General features: G+C 39.6%; 1 protein-coding gene across 4 annotated transcripts in view; it reads left to right on the top strand.

Moving 5' to 3' along the window:
- Positions 1-25,584, top strand: part of USP3 (ubiquitin specific peptidase 3) — a 94,571-nt gene that overhangs the window by 11,976 nt on the left and 57,011 nt on the right. The window contains exons 2-4 of one of the 4 annotated variants that reach the window (XM_030929958.1): positions 19,205-19,357; positions 22,793-22,853; positions 23,936-24,051. Coding sequence is in view for 2 of the 4 variants with exons in the window: in XM_030929956.1 (XP_030785816.1) it covers positions 19,333-19,357; positions 22,793-22,853 (86 nt within the window). In the remaining 2 variants the exon portion in view is untranslated. The remainder of the gene's footprint in view (positions 1-19,204; positions 19,358-22,792; positions 22,854-23,935; positions 24,052-25,584) is intronic. The other 3 variants (XM_030929956.1, XM_030929957.1, XM_030929955.1) reach the window with 3 other exon arrangements.

The following is a 25,584-nucleotide window of genomic DNA, read 5'->3' as shown; positions in this document are numbered from 1 at the left end:
TTAAAGGCATTGTTGGTTTGTTTCTAGGCTTCCAGTATTACTGTTGAGAAACCTGATGCCTTCCTGATTTCCTCCTTCATATACGTCCTTTTATTCTTTTTCCTAGAATTCTTTAGGGTATTCTTTTTATCCTCAGTATTCTGAAATTTCAAAATATGTCTGGTCATGGGTAGTTTTTCTTTTATTTTCTTTTATTTTTAATGGGAACTGAAGGGACTTTTTTTTTTTTTTTTTTTTTTTTTTTGAGACGGAGTCTCGCTCTGTCGCCCAGGCTGGAGTGCAGTGGCCCGATCTCAGCTCACTGCAAGCTCCGCCTCCCGGGTTCACGCCATTCTCCTGCCTCAGCCTCCGGAGTAGCTGGGACTACAGGCGCCCGCCACCTCGCCCGGCTAGTTTTTTGTATTTTTAGTAGAGACGGGGTTTCACCGGATTAGCCAGGATGGTCTTGATCTCCTGACCTCGTGATCCACCCGTCTCGGCCTCCCAAAGTGCTGGGATTACAGGCTTGAGCCACCGCGCCCGGCCTGAAGGGACTTTTTATGTAGAGGTTCACATCCTTGAGTTAAAAGACATTTTTTTGCATTATAAGTTTGATAGTGTGCTCCTCCCCGCATACATTTATATCCCCCAATTTGTTCTTTTTTTCTTTCTGGAACTCTTATTAGTTGGATGTTGGGTGTCCCGGGTGGAGTCTCTGATTTTCTTATTTCTTTGCCTTTTGGTTCTAGTTTCTGGTATATTTCCTTGATATTTTTTCTTACCTCCCTTCTGTTGAATTTTGATCATTGTAATTAAAATTTTTAAGAGCTCTTTCTCGTTTCCCGGTCATTCCTTTTTCACATATCCTCTTGCTATTGTTTTGCATTATCTACTCACCACTCCAGCAGTTCAGAGTGTGTTGGTTTTGAAGTTTTGCTGTGCTCCCTGTGTGGTTTCTATTTGTCCTGGGTTCATCTTTTTCTTTTTAAAATGATTCTTTCAGATTGGAGATTTTCTGTAAAGATCTGTTTTGTCTTTGTCTTTTCATATAACAGTGAACTTTTTCTTATAAAAAGCTTTGTAACTGGGTGGAGCTTGTCCACAGTCGGCTTCACTGTGAGGTGGGGAGCAAGTCACCTTCTTCATTGGAGGAAGACACTCATATCTGTGCTGAGAATTTTTTCTGGTACCATTGAGTTTTTCGGTCTTCCCTCTGGGAGGTGTGCACCTGGCCACTCATGTTCTGAGATCAGATTGCAGAAGTTCCATGACTCAGTTGTCCTTAGAGCCCCTAATCTCGTGTTCAGTCATGTCCTTACCTGCTGCCTGCTGTGTCCCTGTACCTAGAGCTCCTCCCATCTGCATTCTTCCTGGCTGACACTTAGGCTGTAGCTTCCTCTGCACTACTAAGATTGTTATTGCTCCCCTAACTTCTTTCTCACTTCCAAAAACCTGTTGAAATCTTTTGTCTGCTTTGGTTACCTCACATGTTCTTTTTATCTTTGTGGGTTTGTATCTATTTTTTTCCTTTATTGTCATTTAAGTGGGTCTTAGGTGGGAGAGGAGCTAAGTGAGAATTTGTCTGCCACGTTTAGTTTGGTGTCCATTTTTAAATGTATGTCATTTGTGATCCAGTTTTTAGGGCAAAATGTTTTGCCCTGTCAGAAATGCATCTTATTAGTTACTCAGAGTTAAATCACTGAACTGAAATTTTACATTATTTGAATAAAAGTTATATTCAGGTTTACCTTCTCTGATAAACAGAACAAAATATTTTTGCTATTATCAGAGTTAGCAGAGAAAATAGGCAAGCCAGGGGGTTCGACCTTTCTTGGAAAGCCCGACCACAGGCCAGACTTTGGATAGATGTATGCCTGCGAAAGAAAGTTGTAAGGTCATTGGGACTACTGCAGTTAATGCGTTTTAATACTTTTATTGGACTAGTTCATCGTTCGTTAATGAAGGGAAGTTAGTGCCAGGTTTATAAGATTTTTGGCTCTGTACATTGGTAATTTAACCTTCTCCCTTGTGTTTTAGTTTTTAAAAACTGTTAATTGGAAGTAAAGAACACAGATTTTTAATCTCAAAATTTAAAAAGACTTTTGATTTTGATATAACTTTATACTCAGAAGCACTGCTAAGAATAGTACGTAAAAAGAACTTCCGTGTACTTAGATTTGCCAGTCGTTCACATTTTGCCTCATTTGTTTTATCATGTATATATGTACCCTCTGTTTATATATTTCCCCTAATTAATTTACAGATATAACACTCCTTTATCCATAGTTATGTTTTTTCCCGAGAACAGGTCTTTCTTTTCTTTTCTTTTCTTTTTTTTTTTGAGAGGGTGTCTCACTCTGTCGCCCAGGCTGGACTGCAGTGGTGCGACCTCAGCTCACTGCAAGCTCCGCCTCCCGGGTTCACGCCATTCTCCTGCCTCAGCCTCCCGAGTAACTGACACTACAGGCGCCCGCCACCACACCCCACTAATTTTTTGTATTTTTAGTAGAGATGGGGTTTCACCGTGTTATAACCAGGATGGTCTCGATCTCCTGACCTCGTGATCCGCCCACCTCAGCCTCCCAAAGTGTTGGGATTACAGGCATGAGCCACCGCGCCTGGCCAGGTTTTTCTTTTCAATCAGCACAGAATATTGGTCAAGTCCGGACATTTGATACTGATAGAATGCTGTTACCTAATGCACGTTCCATGTTCAGGTTTCCTCAATTGTCCCAACAATGGCCTTCATAGCTATTACTCCTTTCTGTTTACTTCCCCAGCCACCCTGGATCTAATCAAGGATCACGTGTTATATTTAGTTGTCATAACTCTTGAGTTTTCTTTCATCTCCAGTAGTTCCTCAGCCTTCGTTTTTCATGTCTTGGCTTTTGGCTTTTTTTTTTTTTCCTTATTCTAAACCCACAGCCAACATCATAATGTCTTGGTATTTTTGAAGAGTTCATTTCAGTTATTTCATAAATCATGTTGTTCAGTTTGAGTTTTCAGAGGTTTCTTCATGATTAGATTCTGTTAATGCATTTTTGGTAGGAATACCGCAGAAGTAATGTTCTGTCTTCTCTGACATCATATCAAGAATTGGTCTGTCTTGTTTTTGGTGATACTAACTTTGATTAATTTATTAAGGTAATATTTGGTAGGTTAATTGGCTATAAAGTTACTATTTTCTCCTTTGTTATTAAGAAGTAATTTGTGGGGCCGGGCGCGGTGGCTCAAGCCCATAATCCCAGCACTTTGGGAGGCCGAGACGGGCGGATCATGAGGTCAGGAGTTCGAGACCATCCTGGCTAACATGGTGAAACCCCGTCTCTACTAAAAAATACAAAAAGCTAGCCGGGTGAGGTGGCGGGCGCCTGTAGTCCCAGCTACTTGGGAGGCTGAGGCAGGAGAATGGCGTAAACCCGGGAGGCGGAGCTTGCAGTAAGCTGAAATCCGGTCACTGCACTCCAGCCCAGGCGACAGAGCGAGATTCCGTCTCAAAAAAAAAAAAAAAAAAAAGAAGTAATTTGTGGGAAATGTTTTTAGATTATGTATATACCCTGTTTCTTACCAAAGTTTTATCCAATAGTTTCACATCCATTGATGGTTCTTGCGTGAATCAGTTATTAGTAGGATGATTGCAAGGTGATGATTTTCTGACTCATAATTCTTCTACACGTTAGTTTGCATTCTACTGTAAGAAAGAACTTTCTCTCCTGCTTACTATTAATTTGCTTACTTAATAAGGACTCATCGATTTTTTTTTTATTCTAAGGTACTCTTATTATTTATTTCGAGGCTCAAATTAGCTTATATTTGGCTGGTGGGAGCACCCTTAAGCTGTAATTTGTACACGCGCCATCATTCTTTGAGCCCTTTCTTACTTTCTGGCATAAGATGTTCCAGGCTCATCTTGTACTTAGCCTGTTCCAGCCTAGGAATTAGCCATTTCTCCAAGTAGCCCTCATTCTTTCTGGCTGGGAATAATGTTTATAAACTAAAATCTCTCAGCACAGTAGAGCTAAGGAATATAAGTAAATAAATAAACATATCTACATCTGTTTATGTCTGTGTGTATTTGTGTGTTTATCACCATGATTTTACATTGATACCTACAATTTCATTCAACACCACAGGCCTCGTCTTGCCCCCTTTCATATTTGTAACACCTTTCTCCAACAGTAAGAACCTGGTTCCCATTATCTACGAGTACGTACTCATTTGCTCAATTCTATAATCAGAGAATATAGTTCCAGAATTGTAAGAACCACACCATTGTAAAGAAAACCCCTTATAACTAGAGTTCAAACTTGTTTACAGTTCTTTTTGTCTGTATACTGACAACATAAAAAAGTACTATGTTAAAAAGTTACTTGGTTTAGTTTTAGTCTCCCTTTTAATACACTTATTTGACATAAAATTTGTTCATTTGTTTGTGTTTGATTTCCATTTTAGTTTTTTTTTGGTTTTTTTTGTTTTTGTTTTTGTTTTTTTTTGAGGTGGAGTTTTGCTCTTGTACCCAGGCTGGAATGCAGTGGCACAGTCGCGGCTCACTACTCCGCCTCCCGGGGTCAGTCAGTTCTCCTGCCTCAGCCTCCTGAGTGGCTGGGATTACAAGCGTGGGCCACCATGCCTGGCTAATTTTTGTATTTTTAGTAGAGACGGGGTTTCACCATGTTGGCAGGCTGGTCTCGAACCCCTGACCTCCAGTAATCTGCCCACCTTGGCCTCCCAAAGTGCTAGGATTGCAGGTGTGAGCCACCGTGCCTGGCCCCAGTTTAGATTTTTAAAATCTCATCCTTACTGATTTTATTTTGCTTTTTGAGTATATAAAACATTGTCATGGTTCCAAAAGTTAAAACTATACAAAAAGCTGTACTAAACAGTATGACTACTAATGCCTGCCACTCATTCCTACCCACCCCCTGTAGATAACCGATTTCATTAATTTCTGATTGATCTTTCCTGTGTTTCTTTTTGTAAAGAAAGCAGATGGGTATTTTCGCCCCCCCCCCCACAAAAGATAGCAAACTAAATACATCTTTTGGACTTCGTTTTTTTCATTTGGCTGTCTATCCTGGATGTCACTCCATGTTTGTAGGAATTTTCCTTATTCTCTTTCTTAAAACAGCTTCTAGTACTTCATTTGCAGGTGTGCCACAGTGAATTCAACCCGTCTCCTGTGTGTGGGCATTTAGGTTGTTTCCAATATTTGTAGTTACAAATAATGCAGCAGTTAATACCCTTGTACAAAGATATTTTTATATTATCAGGTATCTTCAGGGAAGAACATACAAAAAAATTAACTTTTTAATTGTGTGAGCAGTAATATATAAGATAATACTTCAAGCTATTTGTCTGCCTACTCCAAACTTCCCTTCCACTGCGGTATTACAAATGTATCCAAGGCTGTTGAAGTGTAATACTTATCTATCGTAATTATTTTTCTGTTGGGAAACCTTGAAATTAGAGAGCTGGAAGTAGCCTTGGGGACATTTTTCGTCAAGTAGAAGCTGATCATAGACCCTGGGTCAGGGTTCATTTTAAGCAGTTAACTGTTCCTTGTACACACTCATCAGTGCTCTTCTGCCACCTCAGCTCAGACCAGCTATTTCGGATACTTCTCGCTTACATTTAATTTAATTCACAGTAGGTTCCTTCATGCTGAACTGTTGACTGGTCACTCCCTGGAGTTATAGAATGGCAGTAGGACAAGATAATTCTACATGGGATAGAAATAAGGATTTCAGCATCTGTTTTCTCTAATAGGCCTCAGAGGATTGATGGTTATGAACTGTAGATCGTCAGAGGAATGGCATCTTGGATTCCCAGATGATGCTGCTGGTGATTTGTTTGTTTGAGACAGGATCTTGTTTTGTTGCCCAGACTGGAGTGCAGTGGCGCTATCTCAGCTCACAGCAACCCTTACCTTCCATGCTCAAGTTATTTTCCCATTGTAGAGATGAGGTCTCACTATGTTTCCCAGGCCGATCTAGAACTCCTGGTCTCAAGCAATCCTCCTGCCATGGCCTCCAAAGTATTGGGATTACAGGCATGAGCCACTGTGCCCAGCCCTCTCAGCGATTAATGATATCTAGTCTTTTGTTCCAGCTAGTGAACATTGGAGTAGACGGGAGACATCCTCCTGCATTGCTAGATAACCATGTAAAAGGTTGGCTAGCATAGCTTCCTGTCAGAGGGGCCACAAATGGATTACATATGTGTTGAAATAAATGATCCCCTCAGCCTAGAGGTGGCTGTGCTCCCAGACAAATCATTTCTGGCTGTGAGAAACCTCTTCAGTTAATGTGCATATGTCGTACAGATACTGTTTTCTGTGTGTGCCCTGATATGGGAAAGGTTGGGAAGGTAGGCCAGAGCACAGTCTCAAAATTAGCCTCTAAGAACCAAAGATATTGCTCCTTAAATAGAACCAGGTAATAGAGTGAAGAGGAATTGAATTATTTAGGGTAGAGGTTAAAACCTACTTGTCCATAAAAATAAGCTGATAACCGTATATTTAATCTGGTGTGATATGAAATTCTTACTCACCTCTTTGCTAAAACAAAAGTTAGAAATTAAAATATATTTCTAAGTGACTTGGCTTGTAACCCCATTTTATTGGATATTGGAATATGGGACAGTTCATCTTAATGGACTTAGCATCTTTGTTCGTTTGAATTTTGACATTTTATTCATTGCTATACTGATAATGTACTGGCAGTGAACTAAATGAAGTAGATACCCAGGGTATATTTTGGTTGATTAGATTAGTGAACCAGGATTTAATGTCTCTTCTGAATACTTCTGAGTTTGATGTATTCTAATAAAGTTTTGACACTTGAGTTGCTTCTGTACTTAAATGCCATTCTGTTATCTAAATCTTATCTCTTAAAATATGCTTCTTAAATGCATTTTTCCTGAAGTATTTTACACTGGATACATAAAATTCAATGATTCTGACATTTAAGGTGGTTATAATAGTTACATCAATTTTGAAATAAGCTTATTAAAATTGAGTATTTGATGTTTTGAATATAATTTAATTTTAGGTCTGGTATAGGAGGAGTTTGAGGGAGTGGAACTGACATTCACTGAGTGCTTTGCATTGATTAGGCCCTGTGCTGTGTGCACTTTATGTAGTTTGTCTCGTGAAATCCTTACCATAGCCATGTGAGGTAGAAGGTGGAATTTGACCCATTTTACAGAGAGGATGCAGGCTCTGAAACGAACTTAGCTTAAGGTCATAGACTAAAATGGTAGAGCTACAACTTTAAGACAGTTGGTTCTGAAGCCCGTGCTTGGTTCATTATGTCACATGACCTGTATCATATTTATTTTGAGTCTACGGAGGAACAAATTCCTACAAAGGCAACTCATTCTGTTTGGTACATTTTTGTGTAAAAGAGGGAAGGAATTCTTCTGGAAGGGTTCAAGGCCAGGTGATAAAGGAATTTGCCTGGTTCAACCAAAACAATGTGGGGCAGAGTTTCCTGGTCACTGTGCCCCTTCCTTTTTAGGTCAGTTGTGGAACAATTTGCTAGGAATTTTGTGAGAAAATTGGGAGTAGTTCCAGCTACAAAGGCCTGAGATCAGGCATTTCTGGGCATAATGGGGATCAAGTCATGCTGGCTGAGGAATATGTCAGAACTCTTGGGGTAAAGAGAAATATAAACAGAATTAGTAATGTTCTCAACTCTCATAATTGTTTAGAAGCATTTTTTCAAGTCAACCTTCAGTAAAACCTGGGGTTTCCTAGAATGCTCGTTAAGTAACATAATCCAAAGAAGCAAAAGGAATGAAAGATAAGGCTTTGTGCCTTTTAATGAAGAGAAAAGGGATTTCTGCCACTGTTTATGGCACTTTCTTAAGGGTCTTTACCTAGAATTTGGGATTTCTGTGGAAATAGTGCCTCTGACAATTTGAAGGTTTTAAACTTACTGAGTTATTGTTAGGAATGATGTTTGTGGTCGAGGATTAGGTTGTCCTGAGGTAGAGGTGGCACACCTAGATTTGAAGTATTAAAATATTGATGTGATACAGAAAGATTTAGTCCAAAGGACAATTACAGCTTAGTTGAAGATAAATATCAAGTCTTTACTGTCGCTACTTCTGTTGTAGAGAGAATAGTATAGTCGTTGGATAGCTTTGAATCCTACTGGACAAAACCTTTTGAAGTTTCTTTTCCATCCTCACTTTTCCTAAACAACAGGTCAGTCATTCCAGTGAGTTGTTTGGTGGTTGTGGATGGTGCTGCGTCACTGGTACTGCTCCCTCTGTAAGTGGTGGTCTGGTTATGTGTTGCTGCATAACAAATAGCCATACATCCTAGAAACCTAAAGCAACCATTTTATTTTGCTTATAATTTTGCGGGCCAAGAATTCAGGAAGAACTTGGCTGGGATTGCATCAGGTGGAGAACATGGGCTCACAGAGTTAACAGACTCTTTGCGTTAAGAAGACACTTTGGAAGATGATGTTCCAGAGTCTTCTTAACTTACCTGTCTGGTACCTCTATGCTCTGTGGTGCCTCTCTGTCCCCCAGTGGTGTCATAATCTCCCCAGTCTCCCTGCACATGGTTTGGGCTTCTCTCAGCATGTTGGTCTCTGGGTAATTAGACTTCTGACACAGCAACTGGCTTTCCCAAGAGCAAGCATTTCAAGCGATAGCAAGAGGGAGCTGTGCATTTCAGAAGGCCTGGAGTTGCAGGTTGACATAGAACCACTTCTGCCATATTCAGTGTGTCAGGACAGTCACAGAGCCTGCCCAGATTCAGAGAATGAGGATATAAACCTGTCTCTCCATGGGAAGAATGTCAAAGAATTTGTGGCCATCTTTAATCTACCATTAGCCATTAAGCAAAAAGGAGAGGATTGTTATGATAAATGCTGAACTGACTTTACCAGCAAATGTAAGTCTGCTTATCTAATGATTCAGAAGAGACTGGTTGTCAGAAATAAGACAGGGATAGAGGCAAAAGAGGAAAGTGGGAAATTTTTTTGTGGGAAAGTAGAAAGGCAACCAAGATAAGCTTTGCTTCATAATTTTATCTTTCCTGCCTTGGACCTGAAGTCTTGGTTCTGTGATCTTGGCCTTGAGTCCCAGGCTGCCACTTCTGACCACTTTGGATTTGGTGCTCATGCCTGGTCTCCTCCCCAGTATTGGGACCTCTGGTTGGCTTCCTGAGCTCTGCATTGGTCACCGCTTTGGCCCTGAGTACCTCCCGTTGCCCTTTATGAGAACTCTCTTGTTGCCCTGTTCCCTGGGAACCCTAACCATCCACTCTCAGAATAAGCAGCATTGTCGGGGCTGGGGAGACATCAGACACTGATTTTGGCTGCACTCGGGCTGCTTGGGCACCTTGGCAGTTGCTTCGTGTAGCTTGATTCCTTCTTTTCTGGATTACATTACGGCTCAGTTCTTGCTCTCTTTTTGTAACTTTACCAACTCCTCCCCCTAATAATTTCAAGGGATTCAAGTTATAGATAGAAGAGACTTCTCAACTTTTAGCATGGAATAGGCTTGTGAACATGCAGTTCAGAGAGGATTTACAGTGTACAGAAGATTTTGTCTTGCTCTTAAGTATCTAAAAATGTTTCATTTGGAAGGTAAGTTAGGTCTGTCTGGAATATATTTTTACTTACATGTACTGGAATATTTATAGAGTTTTTATGATGATGCCGGACTATCCTCCAGTTTTAAGAGGAATAACACTTTTACTATTGATACTTTCACGGTGTGTTTGTGTGTTTTAATAACTGCTGCAAAATTTCAAAATTTTTGTTGATTGTAGTTTTACAGATCCATAGAGTTATATCCCTGGATTTTGATTTAACTTTCCACTCACTCTTGAAAATTCAGAATAAGTTCATTTTATTAGGACAACTTTATAATACCAGTATATTTAAATTTAAAACACTTTAAATTTAATTATTATTATAAAAGAAATGACACTGTTTGAAAAACTTTAAACAGTATAGTGGCTCCCGTCCCCTTCTCATTCCTTTTACATAACTGATAACAGTTATTTCTAGTCTTTAAAAAACTTACAGGGGCGGAGCAAGATGGCCAAATAGGAACAGCTCCAGTCTCCAACTCCCAGCGCGAGCGACACAGAAGACCGGTGATTTCTGCATTTTCAACTGAGGATACTGGGGTCATCTCACTAGGGAGTGCCGGACAATCGGTGCTGGTCAGCTGCTGCAGCCCGACCAGCGAGAGCTGAAGCAGGGCGAGGCATCGCCTCACCTGGGAAGCGCAAGGGGGAAGGGAATCCCTTTTCCTAGCCAGGGGAACTGAGACACACAGCACCTGGAAAATCGGGTAACTCCCACCCCAATATTGCGCTTTAAGCAAACAGGCACACCAGGAGAATATATCCCACACCTGGCCAGGAGGGTCCCACGCCCACGGAGCCTCCCTCATTGCTAACACAGCAGTCTGCGATCTAACCGCAAGGCAGCAGCGAGGCTGGGGGAGGGGCGCCCGCCATTGCTGAGGCTTAAGTAGGTAAACAAAGCCGCTGGGAAGCTCGAACTGGGTGGAGCTCACAGCAGCTCAAGGAAACCTGCCTGTCTCTGTAGACTCCACCTCTGGGGACAGGGCACAGCTAAAAAAAAAAAAAAACAACAACAAAAAGGCAGCAGAACCTGTGCAGACGCAAACGACTCTGTCTGACAGCTTTGAAGAGAGCAGTGGATCTCCCAACACGGAGGTTGAGATCTGAGAACGGACAGACTGCCTGCTCAAGTGGGTCCCTGACCCCTGAGTAGCCTAACTGGGAGACATCCCCCACTAGGGGCAGTCTGACACCCCACACCTCACAGGGTGGAGTACACCCCTGAGAGGAAGCTTCCAAAGTAAGAATCAGACAGGTACACTCGCTGTTCAGCAATATTCTATCTTCGGCAACCTCTGCTGCTGATACCCAGGCAAACAGGGTCTGGAGTGGACCTCAAGCAATCTCCAACAGACCTACAGCTGAGGGTCCTGACTGCTAGAAGGAAAACTATCAAACAGGAAGGACACCTATACCAAAACCCCATCAGTACGTCACCATCATCAAAGACCAGAGACAGATAAAACCACAAAGATGGGGAAAAAGCAGGGCAGAAAAGCTGGAAATTCAAAAAATAAGAGTGCATCTCCCCCTGCAAAGGAGCGCAGCCCATCGCCAGCAACAGATCAAAGCTGATCAGAGAATGACTTTGACGAGATGAGAGAAGAAGGCTTCAGTCCATCAAACTTCTCAGAGCTAAAGGAGGGATTACGTACCCAGCGCAAAGAAACTAAAAATCTTGAAAAAAGAGTGGAAGAATTGACAGCGAGACTAATTAATGCAGAGAAGGTCATAAACGAAATGACAGAGATGAAAACCATGACACGAGAAATAACGTAACAAATGCACAAGCTTCAGTAACCGACTTGATCAACTGGAAGAAAGAGTATCAGCGATTGAGGATCAAATGAATGAAATGAAGTGAGAAGAGAGACCAAAAGAAAAGAAAGAAAAAGAAATGAACAAAGCCTGCAAGAAGTATGGGATTATGTAAAAAGACCAAATCTACATCTGATTGGGGTGCCTGAAAGTGAGGGGGAAAATGGAACCAAGTTGGAAAACACTCCTCAGGATATCATCCAGGAGAACTTCCCCAACCTAGTAGGGCAGGCCAACATTCAAATTCAGGAAATACAGAGAACGCCACAAAGATACTCCTCCAGAAGAGCAACTCCAAGACACATAATTGCCAGATTCACCAAAGTTGAAATGAAGGAAAAAATCTTAAGGGCAGCCAGAGAGAAAGGTCGGGTTACCCACAAAGGGAAGCCCATCAGACTAACAGCAGATCTCTCGGCAGAAACTCTGCAAGCCAGAAGAGAGTGGGGGCCAATATTCAACATTCTTAAAGAAAAGAATTTTAAACCCAGAATTTCATATCCAGCCAAACTAAGTTTCATAAGTGAAGGAGAAATAAAATCCTTTACAGATAAGCAAATGCTTAGAGATTTTGTCACCACCAGGCCTGCCTTACAAGAGACCCTGAAGGAAGCCCTAAACATGGAAAGGAACAACCGGTACCAGCCATTGCAAAAACATGCCAAAATGTAAAGACCATCGAGGCTAGGAAGAAACTGCATCAACTAACGAGCAAAATAACCAGTTAATATCATAATGGCAGGATCAAGTTCACACATAACAATATTAACCTTAAATGTTAATGGACTAAATGCTCCAATTAAAAGACACAGACTGGCAAACTGGATAAAGAGTCAAGACCCATCAGTCTGCTGTATTCAGGAGACCCATCTCACATGCAGAGACATACATAGGCTCAAAATAAAGGGATGGAGGAAGATCTACCAAGCAAATGGAGAACAAAAAAAAGCAGGGGTTGCAATCCTAGTCTCTGATAAAACAGACTTTAAACCATCAAAGATCAAAAGAGACAAAGAAGGCCATTACATAATGGTAAAGGGATCAATTCAACAGGAAGAGCTAACTCTCCTAAATATATATGCACCCAATACAGGAGCACCCAGATTCATAAAGCAAGTCCTTAGAAACTTACGAAGAGACTTAGACTCCCATACAATAATAATGGGAGACTTCAACACTCCACTGTCAACATTAGACAGATCAACGAGACAGAAAGTTAACAAGAATATCCAGGAATTGAACTCATCTCTGCACCAAGCGGACCTAATAGACATCTATAGAACTCTCCACCCCAAATCAACAGAATATACATTCTTCTCAGCACCACATCGCACTTATTCCAAAATTGACCACATAATTGGAAGTAAAGCACTCCTCAGCAAATGTAAAAGAACAGAAATTATAACAAACTGTCTCTCAGACCACAGTGCAATCAAACTAGAACTCAGGACTAAGAAACTCAATCAAAACCGCTCAACTACATGGAAACTGAACAACCTGCTCCTGAATGACTACTGGGTACATAACGAAATGAAGGCAGAAATAAAGATGTTCTTTGAAACCAATGAGAACAAAGATACAACATACCAGAATCTCTGGGACACATTTAAAGCAGTGTGTAGAGGGAAATTTATAGCACTAAATGCCCACAAGAGAAAGCAGGAAAGATCTAAAATTGACACTCTAACATCACAATTAAAAGAACTAGAGAGGCAAGAGCAAACACATTCAAAAGCTAGCAGAAGGCAAGAAATGACTAAGATCAGAGCAGAACTGAAGGAGATAGAGACACAAAAAACCCTCCAAAAAAATCAATGAATCCAGGAGTTGGTTTTTTGAAAAGATCAAGAAAATTGACAGACTGCTAGCAAGACTAATAAAGAAGAAAAGAGAGAGGAATCAAATAGACGCAATAAAAAATGGTAAAGGGGATATCACCACCGACCCCACAGAAATACAAACTACCATCAGAGAATACTATAAACACCTCTACGCAAATCAACTAGAAAATCTAGAAGAAATGGATAATTTCCTGGACACTTACACTCTTCCAAGACTAAACCAGGAAGAAGTTGAATCCCTGAATAGACCAATAGCAGGCTCTGAAATTGAGGCAATAATTAATAGCCTACTCACCAAAAAAAGTCCAGGACCAGATGGATTCACAGCTGAATTCTACCAGAGGTACAAGGAGGAGCTGGTACCATTCCTTCTGAAACTATTCCAATCAATAGAAAAAGAGGGAATCCTCCCTAACTCATTTTATGAGGCCAACATCATCCTGATACCAAAGCCTGGCAGAGACACAACAAAAAAAGAGAATTTTAGACCAATATCCCTGATGAACATTGATGCAAAAATCCTCAATAAAATACTGGCAAACCAGATTCAGCAGCACATCAAAAAGCTTATCCACCATGATCAAGTGGGCTTCATCCCTGGGATGCAAGGCTGGTTCAACATTCGCAAATCAATAAACGTAATCCAGCATATCAACAGAACCAAAGACAAGAACCACACGATTATCTCAATAGATGCAGAAAAGGCTTTTGACAAAATTCAACAGCCCTTCATGCTAAAAACGCTCAATAAATTTGGTATTGATGGAACGTACCTCAAAATAATAAGAGCCATTTATGACAAACCCACAGCTAATATCATACTGAATGGGCAAAAACTGGAAAAATTCCCTTTGAAAACTGGCACAAGACAGGGATGCCCTCTCTCACCACTCCTATTCAACATAGTGTTGGAAGTTCTGGCTAGGGCAATCAGGCAAGAGAAAGAAATCAAGGGTATCCAGTTAGGAAAAGAAGAAGTCAAATTGTCCCTGTTTGCAGATGACATGATTGTATATTTAGGAAACCCCATTGTCTCAGCCCAAAATCTCCTTAAGCTGATAAGCAACTTCAGCAAAGTCTCAGGATACAAAATTAATGTGCAAAAATCACAAGCATTCTTATACACCAGTAACAGACAAACAGAGAGCCAAATCATGAGTGAACTTCCATTCACAATTGCTTCAAAGAGAATAAAATACCTAGGAATCCAACTTACAAGGGATGTAAAGGACCTCTTCAAGGAGAACTACAAACCACTGCTCAGTGAAATCAAAGAGGACACAAACAAATGGAAGAACATACCATGCTCATGGATAGGAAGAATCAATATCGTGAAAATGGCCATACTGCCCAAGGTTATTTATAGATTCAATGCCATCCCCATCAAGCTACCAATGACTTTCTTCACAGAATTGGAAAAAACTGCTTTAAAGTTCATATGGAACCAAAAAAGAGCCCGCATTGCCAAGACAATCCTAAGTCAAAAGGACAAAGCTGGAGGCGTCAACGCTACCTGACTTCAAACTATACTACAAGGCTACAGTAACCAAAACAGCATGGTACTGGTACCAAAACAGAGATATAGACCAATGGAACAGAACAGAGTCCTCAGAAATAATACCACACATCTACAGCCATCTGATCTTTGACAAACCTGAGAGAAACAAGAAATGGGGAAAGGATTCCCTATTTAATAAATGGTACTGGGAAAATTGGCTAGCCATAAGTAGAAAGCTGAAACTGGATCCTTTCCTTACTCCTTATACGAAGATTAATTCAAGGTGGATTAGAGACTTAAATGTTAGACCTAATACCATAAAAACCCTAGAAGAAAATGTAGGTAGTACCATTCAGGACATAGGCATGGGCAAGGACTTCATGTCTAAAACACCAAAAGCAATGGCAGCAAAAGCCAAAATTGACAAATGGGATCTAATGAAACTAAAGAGCTTCTGCACAGCAAAAGAAACTACCATCAGAGTGAACAGGCAACCTACAGAATGGGAGAAAATTTTTGCAATCTACTCATCTGACAAAGGGCTAATATCCAGAATCTACAAAGAACTCAAACAAATATACAAGAAAAAAACAACCCCATCAAAAAGTGGGCAAAGGATATGAACAGACATTTCTCAAAAGAAGACATTCATACAGCCAACAGACACATGAAAAAATGCTCATCATCACTGGCCATCAGAGAAATGCAAATCAAAACCACAATGAGATACCATCTCACACCAGTTAGAATGGCAATCATTCAAAAGTCAGGAAACAACAGGTGTTGGAGAGGATGTGGAGAAATAGGAACACTTTTACACTGTTGGTGGGATTGTAAACTAGTTCAACCATTATGGAAAACAGGATGGCAATTCCTCAAGGATCTAGAACTAGATGTACCATATGACCCAGCCATCCCACTACTGGGTATATACCCAAAGGATTATAAATTATTCTACTGCAAAGACACATGCACACGTATGTTTATTGCGGCACTATTCACAATAGCAAAGACTTGGAATCAACCCAAATGTCCATCTGTGACAGACTGGATTAAGAAAATGTGGCACATATACACCATGGAATACTATGCAGCCATAAAAAAGGATGAGTTTGCGTCCTTTGTAGGGACATGGATGCAGCTGGAAACCATCATTGTTAGCAAACTATCACAAGAAGAGAAAACCAAACACCGCATGTTCTCACTCATAGGTGGGAACTGAACAATGAGATCACTTGGACTCGGGAAGGGGAACATCACACACTGGGGCCTATCATGGGGAGGGGGGAGGGATTGCATTGGGAGTTATACATGATATAAATGATGAATTGATGGGTGCTGACGAGTTGATGGGTGCAGCACACCAACATGGCACAAGTATACATATGTAACAAACCTGCACGTTATGCACATGTACCCTAGAACTTAAAGTATAAAAAAAAAAAAAAAAAAAGTTCGAGAGCAGCCTGGCCAACATGGTGAAACCAGGTCTCTACTAAAATAACATAACATAACATAACATAACATAACATAACATAACATAACATAACACAACATAAAATAAAATAAAGTAAAGTAAAATAAAATAAAAAAAAACTTACATGCAGATATGTAATACACATATAGACTCAGAAACACATAGCATGTTATCTTTTTAAAACAAAAGTTTCAGTCTCTTGGATGACTGCTTTGTAACAGTCAGTTCCTTGAAACACTCTGTGCGTTTAATTTGCAGCCTTATCACTTAGTAATGTAGCAAATTACATTACTTCTCTGTGCCTCAGTTTCCTCATCTGTAAAACAGGCCAAATAATGGTCTGTACCTCATTGGAGTGTAGAGGATTAAATAGCACCTGTTTATAGCACACAGGATGTACCATATAAATGTTAACTAAATGAAAATGAACTTGCTTAAAAAACATATCCTAGATGTTTCCTTATGGTTTGCTAATATTTTTAGAGTGTTGCACTTTAAAAATGGTATAGGGGGGTGGTTTCTGAGTTTCACTGTTGTGGCAGCATATTTGTCTGTAATGATCCTGAACGATGATTCCACGCACTTCCCACGCTCTTGTTGCAGTGAGTTGCTATTACTGATGGGCAATGTGGTAGGAATGTGTTTGTGTCTCAGGGATGATGGGAGGCAAGAAAAACTTGAAAACCATTGTTTTAGGAAATTATCCTACATTAGCAGTTAATATTTTTGTTAAGCCTTTTAAGAGACTTAGGTAGAAAGCAGAGTTGGAAGAATTTTATTTATGGAGGAGGATGATATGATTGTTTCATCTAACTTTTGCCAATCCTTATGTTCTCTAAATTATTTTATTTTGAGACAGGGTCTTGCTTTGTCACCCAGGCTGGAGTGTAGTGGTGTGATCTCAGCTCACTGGAGCCTTGACTTCCTGGGCTCACAGGATTCTCCCGCCTCAGCCTCTGGAGTAGCTGAGACCACAGGTGTGCACCACCATGCCCGCCTAATCTTTTTTTTATTTTTAGTAGATATGGGGTTTCCCTGTGTTGCCTAGGCTGGTCTCGAACTCCTGGGCTCAAGCAGTCCTCCCACCTTGACCTCCCAAAGTGCTGTGATTACAGGTGTGAGCCACTGTGCCCAGCATGTTCTTTGAATAATTTTGTAATTTAGAGGGAACGTGATCATCACCTACTCTTCATTTTACACTAAGGAAATAGACCCAGAATGGTAGTGATGTTCTCTCTTATGTAGCTAGTAATGGTAGAGCCAGTACTAGAATCTCGGTCATCTGATCCTCCTCTTCTTTCTGAATTCTCGAGAAGATAAAGCGCCTTCTCTCCCAATTGAAATAGCTGGTGAATAATGGATGCACTGTAAATGGCTTACCTGTCCGTGCTGTGTGCTTAAACTATTCTGTGTAGAGACAGTGATGAAGTTGTGCCATAAGCAGTCATGTATGACCTTTTGTCCAAAAATTTAGAATTCCAGACTTGTTGGTAGGCCTCGAATATCAAATATCCTCTATTATGAGATTCTCTATATGCATACTAAGAGGATATTGAAGATCAGTGGCTATGTAAAAATAACATATTCAGTGTGGATGTGCTTTTGTTCTAAGAGCTCCTTTTCTTGTGAACACAACCTGAAAAGATTCATGTGTAACTAGGCCTCTATAGGCACAGAACTCCCCGGTTTCTGCTCTGGTCTCTCTTGATAAAGGGCCATCCTGCCCTTCCTTTTGGAAGTATAGCATGGACTAAACCACTTTTGACCTCTAGGTCACTTAGATGCCTTTGTGCGCCTTCAGTTATCTGGTTTTCAGGAGAGTTAAATGTTTAGGTGGTTTTAGGAGAAAGACTTGAGTCTAAGGCATGTTTTAGAGGCTGGGGCTCTTCCCACCCTCCCCATGGCCCAGCATATGTGATAGCTCCTACCTTCTGGAGAATGGCTCTAGCTCAGGAGAGGATAGAGCTTCTTCATCTCCTCCATACAAAGGGGCCCTCCTGCCAACTTGAAGAGCTTGAGGCTGAGGTGAGAACAGGGATAGAGGAAGATTCTGAAGCTGTAGCTGAAAAGGAGGCAGTGAAAAGAGCCTAGTTAGTGCCACCCTCTGGGCCAAGAGGTGAGACACTGCGGTCAGGGTTGGAAGAATCCAAGCAAACCGAAGAAATTTGCTGGAGGACAGGATATCTTGGTTTCAGGAAATTTTACAATCTGAATAAAAGATGAGTTTCATTTATGAGACTCCCAATCACACTGCTATGGCCGAGTGTAACAGTGTGAGAAATAAATTGCGTGGCTTCCTTTTCCCTGACATCACCTTGAAGTGTGTTTGGGTATATTAAAGAGCCCTTATAAATTCCCAGATTTCACTTTTTGAGCCTTCACAAGTGTCTGTCCTTACCACCCTTTCTCTCAAGTACTAGCATTTAAGATTAAAAAAATAAACACTTTGGTTTAATATTTTTGTGTTTTGCTGAATAGATACTATATTCAGAGCCTAAAATATTTTTATTACTGTGTGGTTTTATTGCGTGGGTATATGTATAAGTATGTGCGTGTATATGAGTATTTCAGCTATATTATGTTTCATTTAGGGCTTTACAGACGACCCTGGAAACCTTTAATACTGTTTCCATGGGAGATGTGTTTATCCTGCAGGTAAACTTTTGAATCTCATCTATCTGTAAATTGAAACTACCTTCTATAATAAGATAGTCCCCCTAAAGGTGATTAAAATAAATGGTTTTAAGATTATCTGTAGTATTGTTTGATTTGTACAATTACCTGTTCTATTCTTAACAATAATTGAGCGTTTAATTGAAAGCCAGTGTTTTTCATTCTATTTTATATTTGTCCTGGGTACATTAAAGGTTCTTGATTTGGATGAAGTTTGTATAAACAGAGTGAATATTCCCCAAACAATGCCATCTATTGGCTTCAGAATCCCTCATAATACCCTATCCTCTGTATCTTTCTAGCCTTCAAATGTTTATCTGGTGTGACTGTATTATGCCCTCAGAGAGTACTGTATGTTGCCCAGGCTGTCCTCGAACTCTAGGCTCAAGTGATTCTTCTGCCTCAGCCTCCCAAGTAGCTGGGACTACAGATGCAATCACCACCACACTTGGCAGGTAGTAAAGTGGTTTTTTTTTTGTTTTGTTTTGTTTTGTTTTTGAGATATATTAAAAGGCACAGTCCACAGTCACTTATTTCCAGTGATTTTGGAAGTCAATACTTTATTCCCTTTTACTTTCTCTCAAGTATCTGTCTGTCTAATTGACGCACAATTCACATAACATAAAATTAACCATCTTAAAGTGAACAATTCAGTGGCATTTAGTATATCCACAATTGTTTTTACAACTACCATCTCTGTCTAGTTCCTAAACATTTTCATAACCCCAGAATAAACTCTATACCAATTAAACAGTTACTTCCCATTCTCTTGACCTCCTCAGTCTTAAGAGTTTTTTGGTTTTTTAAAATGTGTAGTTGAATTGAGAAATTAAAAAAAAATAAAACCTTGTGAGATAGTTGATATTATAAGACTAGCTTTATAATACCCTGTTATAAATGCAGTAACATGAAGAAATGTGTTCATGCACCTTAAGTGGGGAAAAGGAGATCATCAAATTGTGTGTACTGTGTGTAGGTTTACAACCCTAGAGTGAGGAAGAAAGGAACACTTGGTAGGAAACATACCCAAAACAAAGTCACGGGGATTCTGCTCTAGATTTCTTTTTCCTTGTACAAAGGAGGGGCAGAATCCTCCATAATTAAAAAAATATCTCTGGGTAGTTAAAAACTTGGGCCTAGGCCAGGTGCAGAGGCTCATACCTATAATCTGGGCACTTTGGGAGGCTGAGGCATGGAGGATTGCTTGAGCTAAGGGATTCAAAACCAGTCTAGGCAACATAGTGAGACCCTGTCTCTACCAAAAAAGAAAAACAGAAAATTAGCCAGGCGTGGTGGCAGATGCCTGTAGTCCCTGCTACTCCGGAGGCTGAGGTGGGAGGATCAGTTGAACCTGGGAGGCAGAGGTTGTAGTGACCTGTGATCATGCCACTGCACTCCAGCCTCTGCAACAGAGTGAGATCCTTTCTCAAAACAAAACAAAAACACAACCTTGTAATGTAATTATTTCAGGATAATAACCTATAGGAGTTTTTTTCTCCCAGATTTGAGTTACAGTCGTCCTTCCTTCCCTCCCTCCATCCCTCCCTGCTCCCTTCTTTCCTTCCATCCATCTTTTTTTTTGAGGCATGGTTTGCTCTTTCACCCAAACTAGAGTGCAGTAGTGCAATCATGGCTCACTGCAGCCTCACCTTCCTGGGCTCAATTGATCCTCCCACGTGGCTGAGACTGCAGGCATGCGCCACCACACCTGGCTAATTTTTGTATTTTTCGTAGAGATGGGGTTTCACCATTTTACCAAAGCTGGTCTCGAACTCCTGGACTCAAGCAATCTGCCTGCCTCAGCCTCCCTAAGTGTTGGGACTACAGGCATGTACCAGTGCACCTGGCCCCAAAGTTCTTAATATTTACTAAGAGAAAAAAGCTTTGCTGGAGAAACAAAATATTAATGTTCATAATATCTCAGTCCTCCAAATCATACCTCAAACCATGAATAGCTGTTCAAGTGAGCTGTTTACTAGTTTACTTTTTATTTTGTAAAATACATTTTATTGGGCTTTCTCCTCAAACTGTAAAAACATCATATTCTCATTGCTGTAAGGCAAACACCATAGGGGAGTACAAATAAAAAGCCAGCAGTCTCCCTCACAATAGTCTTCCCAAGTACCTGCCTAACAGAGTTGTTTTAGCAGTTTGGTAGGTACTCTTCCACACCTTTCTGTCATGTGGTTTACATGCACATGTAACAAAATTAGACCCAGTTGAGTAAAAAATGCCTTCAGTGCCTTCAAGGATGGCCCTGATAGTGAATATAAATATATGAATGCACTAAGAAAAGGGAAGGCCTGTGGCAAGTAGAAGGGGATTTCACCACTCAAAGCTTTCATGTTCAAAACTTAAGTTCTGCGCTGGCCAAACTGTAGAGTACCTCAGGCAGGAATCACTGTGCTCTTCTATTTTCACCTCCTGTCCCGTCCTCTCATACGAATATGGGATGAACATAGTCAAAGGTTTATTTAACTCATTAATGAGGGCACCAGTAGTAAGATGGTAAAGCTGGCTCCACGAGTATTTGGGAACTGAATGTGTGTAGACAGTGAAGATAAAAGCGTCGAAATAAAATTGCTAGGTTAGATGCAAAATTGGTTAATATCCTACAGGGTAGTATAACTATAACCTTTGGAGTCTGCTGGACAGAAATTATTAGAAAACTACATTACCTGTAACTTCGTGGAATCTGGGTCCTAGTCAAGTAGGTCAACTGGTCAGTGGTACTATAATTAACTATCTTTGGGAGGAGCTATTAAACAGTGTTTCAGTATACGTTGAAGGGGCTTACAGTTCTCCATTCACCTTATTTCCAGTTTTGGTTAATTTTTTTTTTTTAACAGTGAGAAAGGCCTGTTGTGATACAGAATTGGGCAAGAGAAATGTAGGTAGAGACCAGATCTTGGAAGAGATGGGTATCCTAAACTAAGAAATTTAAACTTTCTCTTCCACAAATATTTATTGAGCATCTACAACGTGCTAGGTGGTTACTGTGATCCTGTGTGGTTGTGCTGCAGTGCTCCTCCCGTGCCTCTAGGAGGCTGACTAGTGGTTCCCAAGGGGTTGTATTAGGAAGTCGCCTGGGAAGCTACTTTGCACAAAATATTCTTTGTACTTCTTTCCCCATCCCAATGTAGATATACTTGAGTAGAACATAGGTGTTTTCAAAAAGCTTTCCAGGTGATTTTGCTATCCCTCCCTTTTGAATATCATTGTTACTTACATAGGACTTATTAAAAAATGAATGAGTAAACAGCAAGCAAAATTTTAATCAATATTTTGTTTCCATACCTTCTTGCCTTCCGCACTGCTATAATACATCAACTAAAATAATTAATGCCTTGATTATACCATCAGCAAGAATTATGTGCAGTTGTCATATATTTTATGCAACTAAAAATTACTTTGGCAAAACTAGGCTTAGATTTCCTAATTGTAACCTTACATTGTGCCTCTTAGTAAATAAACCGAAAGAGTTGTCATTTATAGTGGTATATGACTTACGTGGCAGAGACATGTGATTAAATGGCTAGACTTAAAAAAATGTTTTTTAATAGGAAAATAGACTGTCGTTGACTGGTCAGAGACTGTGGCAAAAGGGAATAAGTAATAAAGGAGACAAGTGTATATGTGTTTAATGTGGTTAAGCTATTTGAGTTGAGTCAGCAATTAAAATGAGCCGCTGTTGTGGACATGCATTTAAATTCTTTTCAGTATAACTTAATTAGGCAGCCATTTTGTGTAAATGCATTCAAAAAGCACAGATTTGCAACTTCAGCATTCCTACATAGCCATGGAATTTATAACTTAATCACAGGAAAATGGGGAGAAATTGGGAAATAACATGATACAATTGGTATATTGTGTATTTTTCTTTTTATTAGTGTGCCGGTCCAACAAAAGCCCTTGGGTCTGTTTGACTTGTTCAAGTGTCCACTGTGGAAGGTAGGTGAAATACTTATTACTTCACTGCCCTATTTGCTTTTTAAAATTTGTCTTTATGTCAGAGTTTTATTGATTTGGATTTAGTACCATTGTTAATCATAATGCATAATTCTCTGTAGGGCTTCCTTCTCCAGTTGAATCCCTTTGTTCTGTGATACAACCGGGGAAAACATCTGGGAGAGAAAAACTCTTCATATTGATATTCAGAAGAATTAGTTTGATGACCAAGACAATTTGCTAGTAATATTTGAGTGGAAAGATGAGCTAAGGGAATTCTTGAAGTACAAGTTTACCTAATGGTTGTTTTTTAAACCTTTTATTAGGGTAAAATTTAAGCACACACAAACAGAGATGGTATAATTGAACCCCATGTTCCATTCACCCAGCAATTATCAACACGAGGCAATCTTTTTTCACCTATTACCTACCCCATCCCCACCTCTACTGACTTTTGAATCAAATCCCAGGTATGATATCATTCTTCTGGGAAAGAAAAAAAAACTTAAAATGTTTATGGATAAAGGAATTCCTTTTGAAAATGATCTCATTGTGGAGTTCATTATTAATTCCTAAGATATATCAAATGTTTCATTGTTCCATTAAAACACTACTTTCTATGGACAACATCTTCTACCTCACCCCACCCCAGTTTAAACCTGAGCATTTCTTCCCAGTTCTTGGCCTCAAAATAATATTATTTAAATAGTAACTCTTCTAGCACAAACTCAAGTAAATATTGTCTGTGGTTTTTCGCCTGGTAGCAGCACATTTATTTCCACTGCTCTTCTAGCTTAGAAAATCTACTTTGAATTTACTGTAGAAGTTAATAGCTTAGCAGTAAGGAAATGAGAAATCATACTGAGTTACATAGGCTGAAATATATATTGTATTTATCTGGAATATTTCCCCATTGTTATTTTTAAATCCTTATTGCATGAAGAGAGCATCTTTGTTTGTTCGGTGAAGTTTTGATTTTTCACATTTTGAGTCCTGGAATTATTTTTTCCATGTGCACTTAAGAGTACCTTTGGAATGTTAACTGCATTTCTTAATTGTGGCTGTTGTGGTTTTGAAATCTCTAGGATTTGGGGAACCTGAAAATACTTTGTACAGATAACTTTTTTTAAAAAAAGAAGAAAAGTAGAAGCACTTAAATTCTGCACTTGAAGAGACAGATTCCTCTCCTAGATTTTGAGAGGTGAGAATTATAATGCAATAAAATTTATGTAGTTCTGTTCTCCAGAAGTCTCATAGTGCTCTACAACCTAAATCTTGATGGTCGCATGCCAATCAAAAGACCTGACAAACTCAAAAATTAGAGATTAATGTTCCTAAACAACAAACTAAAATAGGTTTTGGAAAAATAAATGGAAAAATTTCTAGACTCTGCAGTTGCACTGTTGCCAATTGCAAGCAAGCTTAAATTTAGAAATTTGACATAGTTTTGGAGAAATGTGATGAAGTAAATTAAACAAAATTCAGAGTAGCCTGAATTTGCATCTCCATTTTACATAGCTGATTGGTTAATATTCTTCTATCATGCAATCCCAGGTGTTCATTGCCAAATTTATTGTTTTTTTTGTAATTTTAGACCGCTTGTCTTTAGGGAAATCATAAAGTGAATATTCTTCCCATTAGGAAACATAGTTTATCAATAGCATACATGGGTTATAAATTCTGCTGGTCTTCATGACCCCATCCCATTTAAGTTATTTTTCAAATTTTTGTGATTGTTACTGGAAATTTGTGACGTATGTAGTGAAATTTTTCCTCTTGTGCTGTAGACCAAAATGTCTAGTTAAAATCCAAAACTAGATGAGGGAAATATTTAATTTCCTGTTAGCTAGTTTATACAAAACTGTTCACCTCTTTGACTAATGTATTTAGGTATTAGGCAAAACATTGCTAATCTTAATATCAGTAATCATACTTCTTACTTTATCTCTGATATGTACCGGAACTATTTACATATCTAATACATTTAGAAACTACAGTGTTGTAGTTAAACGAACTATATGGACTATGTAAAGATGATGAGTTCTCAAAAATTTGCAAGTGGTAATGTGCTTATTCAGTATTATTACTGTGGCAATGAATTACTGTTGTTTTTCATGGTTGAGTACTATAAATATATGATAAGAACAGGCAGTTAAGATGATTAAGTATTGAACCCATATGATACCTTAGAGTTTATCGTTTATTTTTATTTATTTATTTATTGGACAGAGTCTCACTCTGTCACCCAGGCTGGAGTGGAGTGGGATGATCTCGGCTCATTGCAACCTCTGTCTCCTGGGTTCAAGTGAGTCTCATGCCTCAGCCTCCCGAGTAGTGGGATTACAGGCATGTGCCACCAACCGTGGCTAATTTTTGTATTTTTAGTAGAGATGGGGTTTCACCGTGTTGGCCAGGCAAGTTTCAAACTCCTGACCTCAAGTGATCTGCCTGCCTTAGCCTCCCAAAGTGTTGAGATTACAGGCGTGAGCCACTGCGCCCGGCCTTACCTTTTATTAAATAGTGTTTCTTGACCTATACAGTTACATGTTATCTTGAAATATGTTGTAAATGAGCCTGCCTTATAAGCAATTGTTGTTTGGATTCTGAATACATAGTAGTTAGGCATAGAAAGAAGAATGCTAATAAAATAATTGCTAACATTCATTTGTTATGAACTATGGATCATCTAATCACCTAAAAACCCATGACACACAAAGTACTATTGCGTCCATTT

Source organism: Rhinopithecus roxellana, chromosome 5, assembly GCF_007565055.1.
Source record: "Rhinopithecus roxellana isolate Shanxi Qingling chromosome 5, ASM756505v1, whole genome shotgun sequence".
In the NCBI taxonomy this organism is placed as follows: Eukaryota; Metazoa; Chordata; class Mammalia; order Primates; family Cercopithecidae; genus Rhinopithecus; species Rhinopithecus roxellana.
The sequence above is the reverse complement of the archived record's forward strand: the minus strand, read 5'-3'. Positions and strand labels throughout refer to the sequence as shown.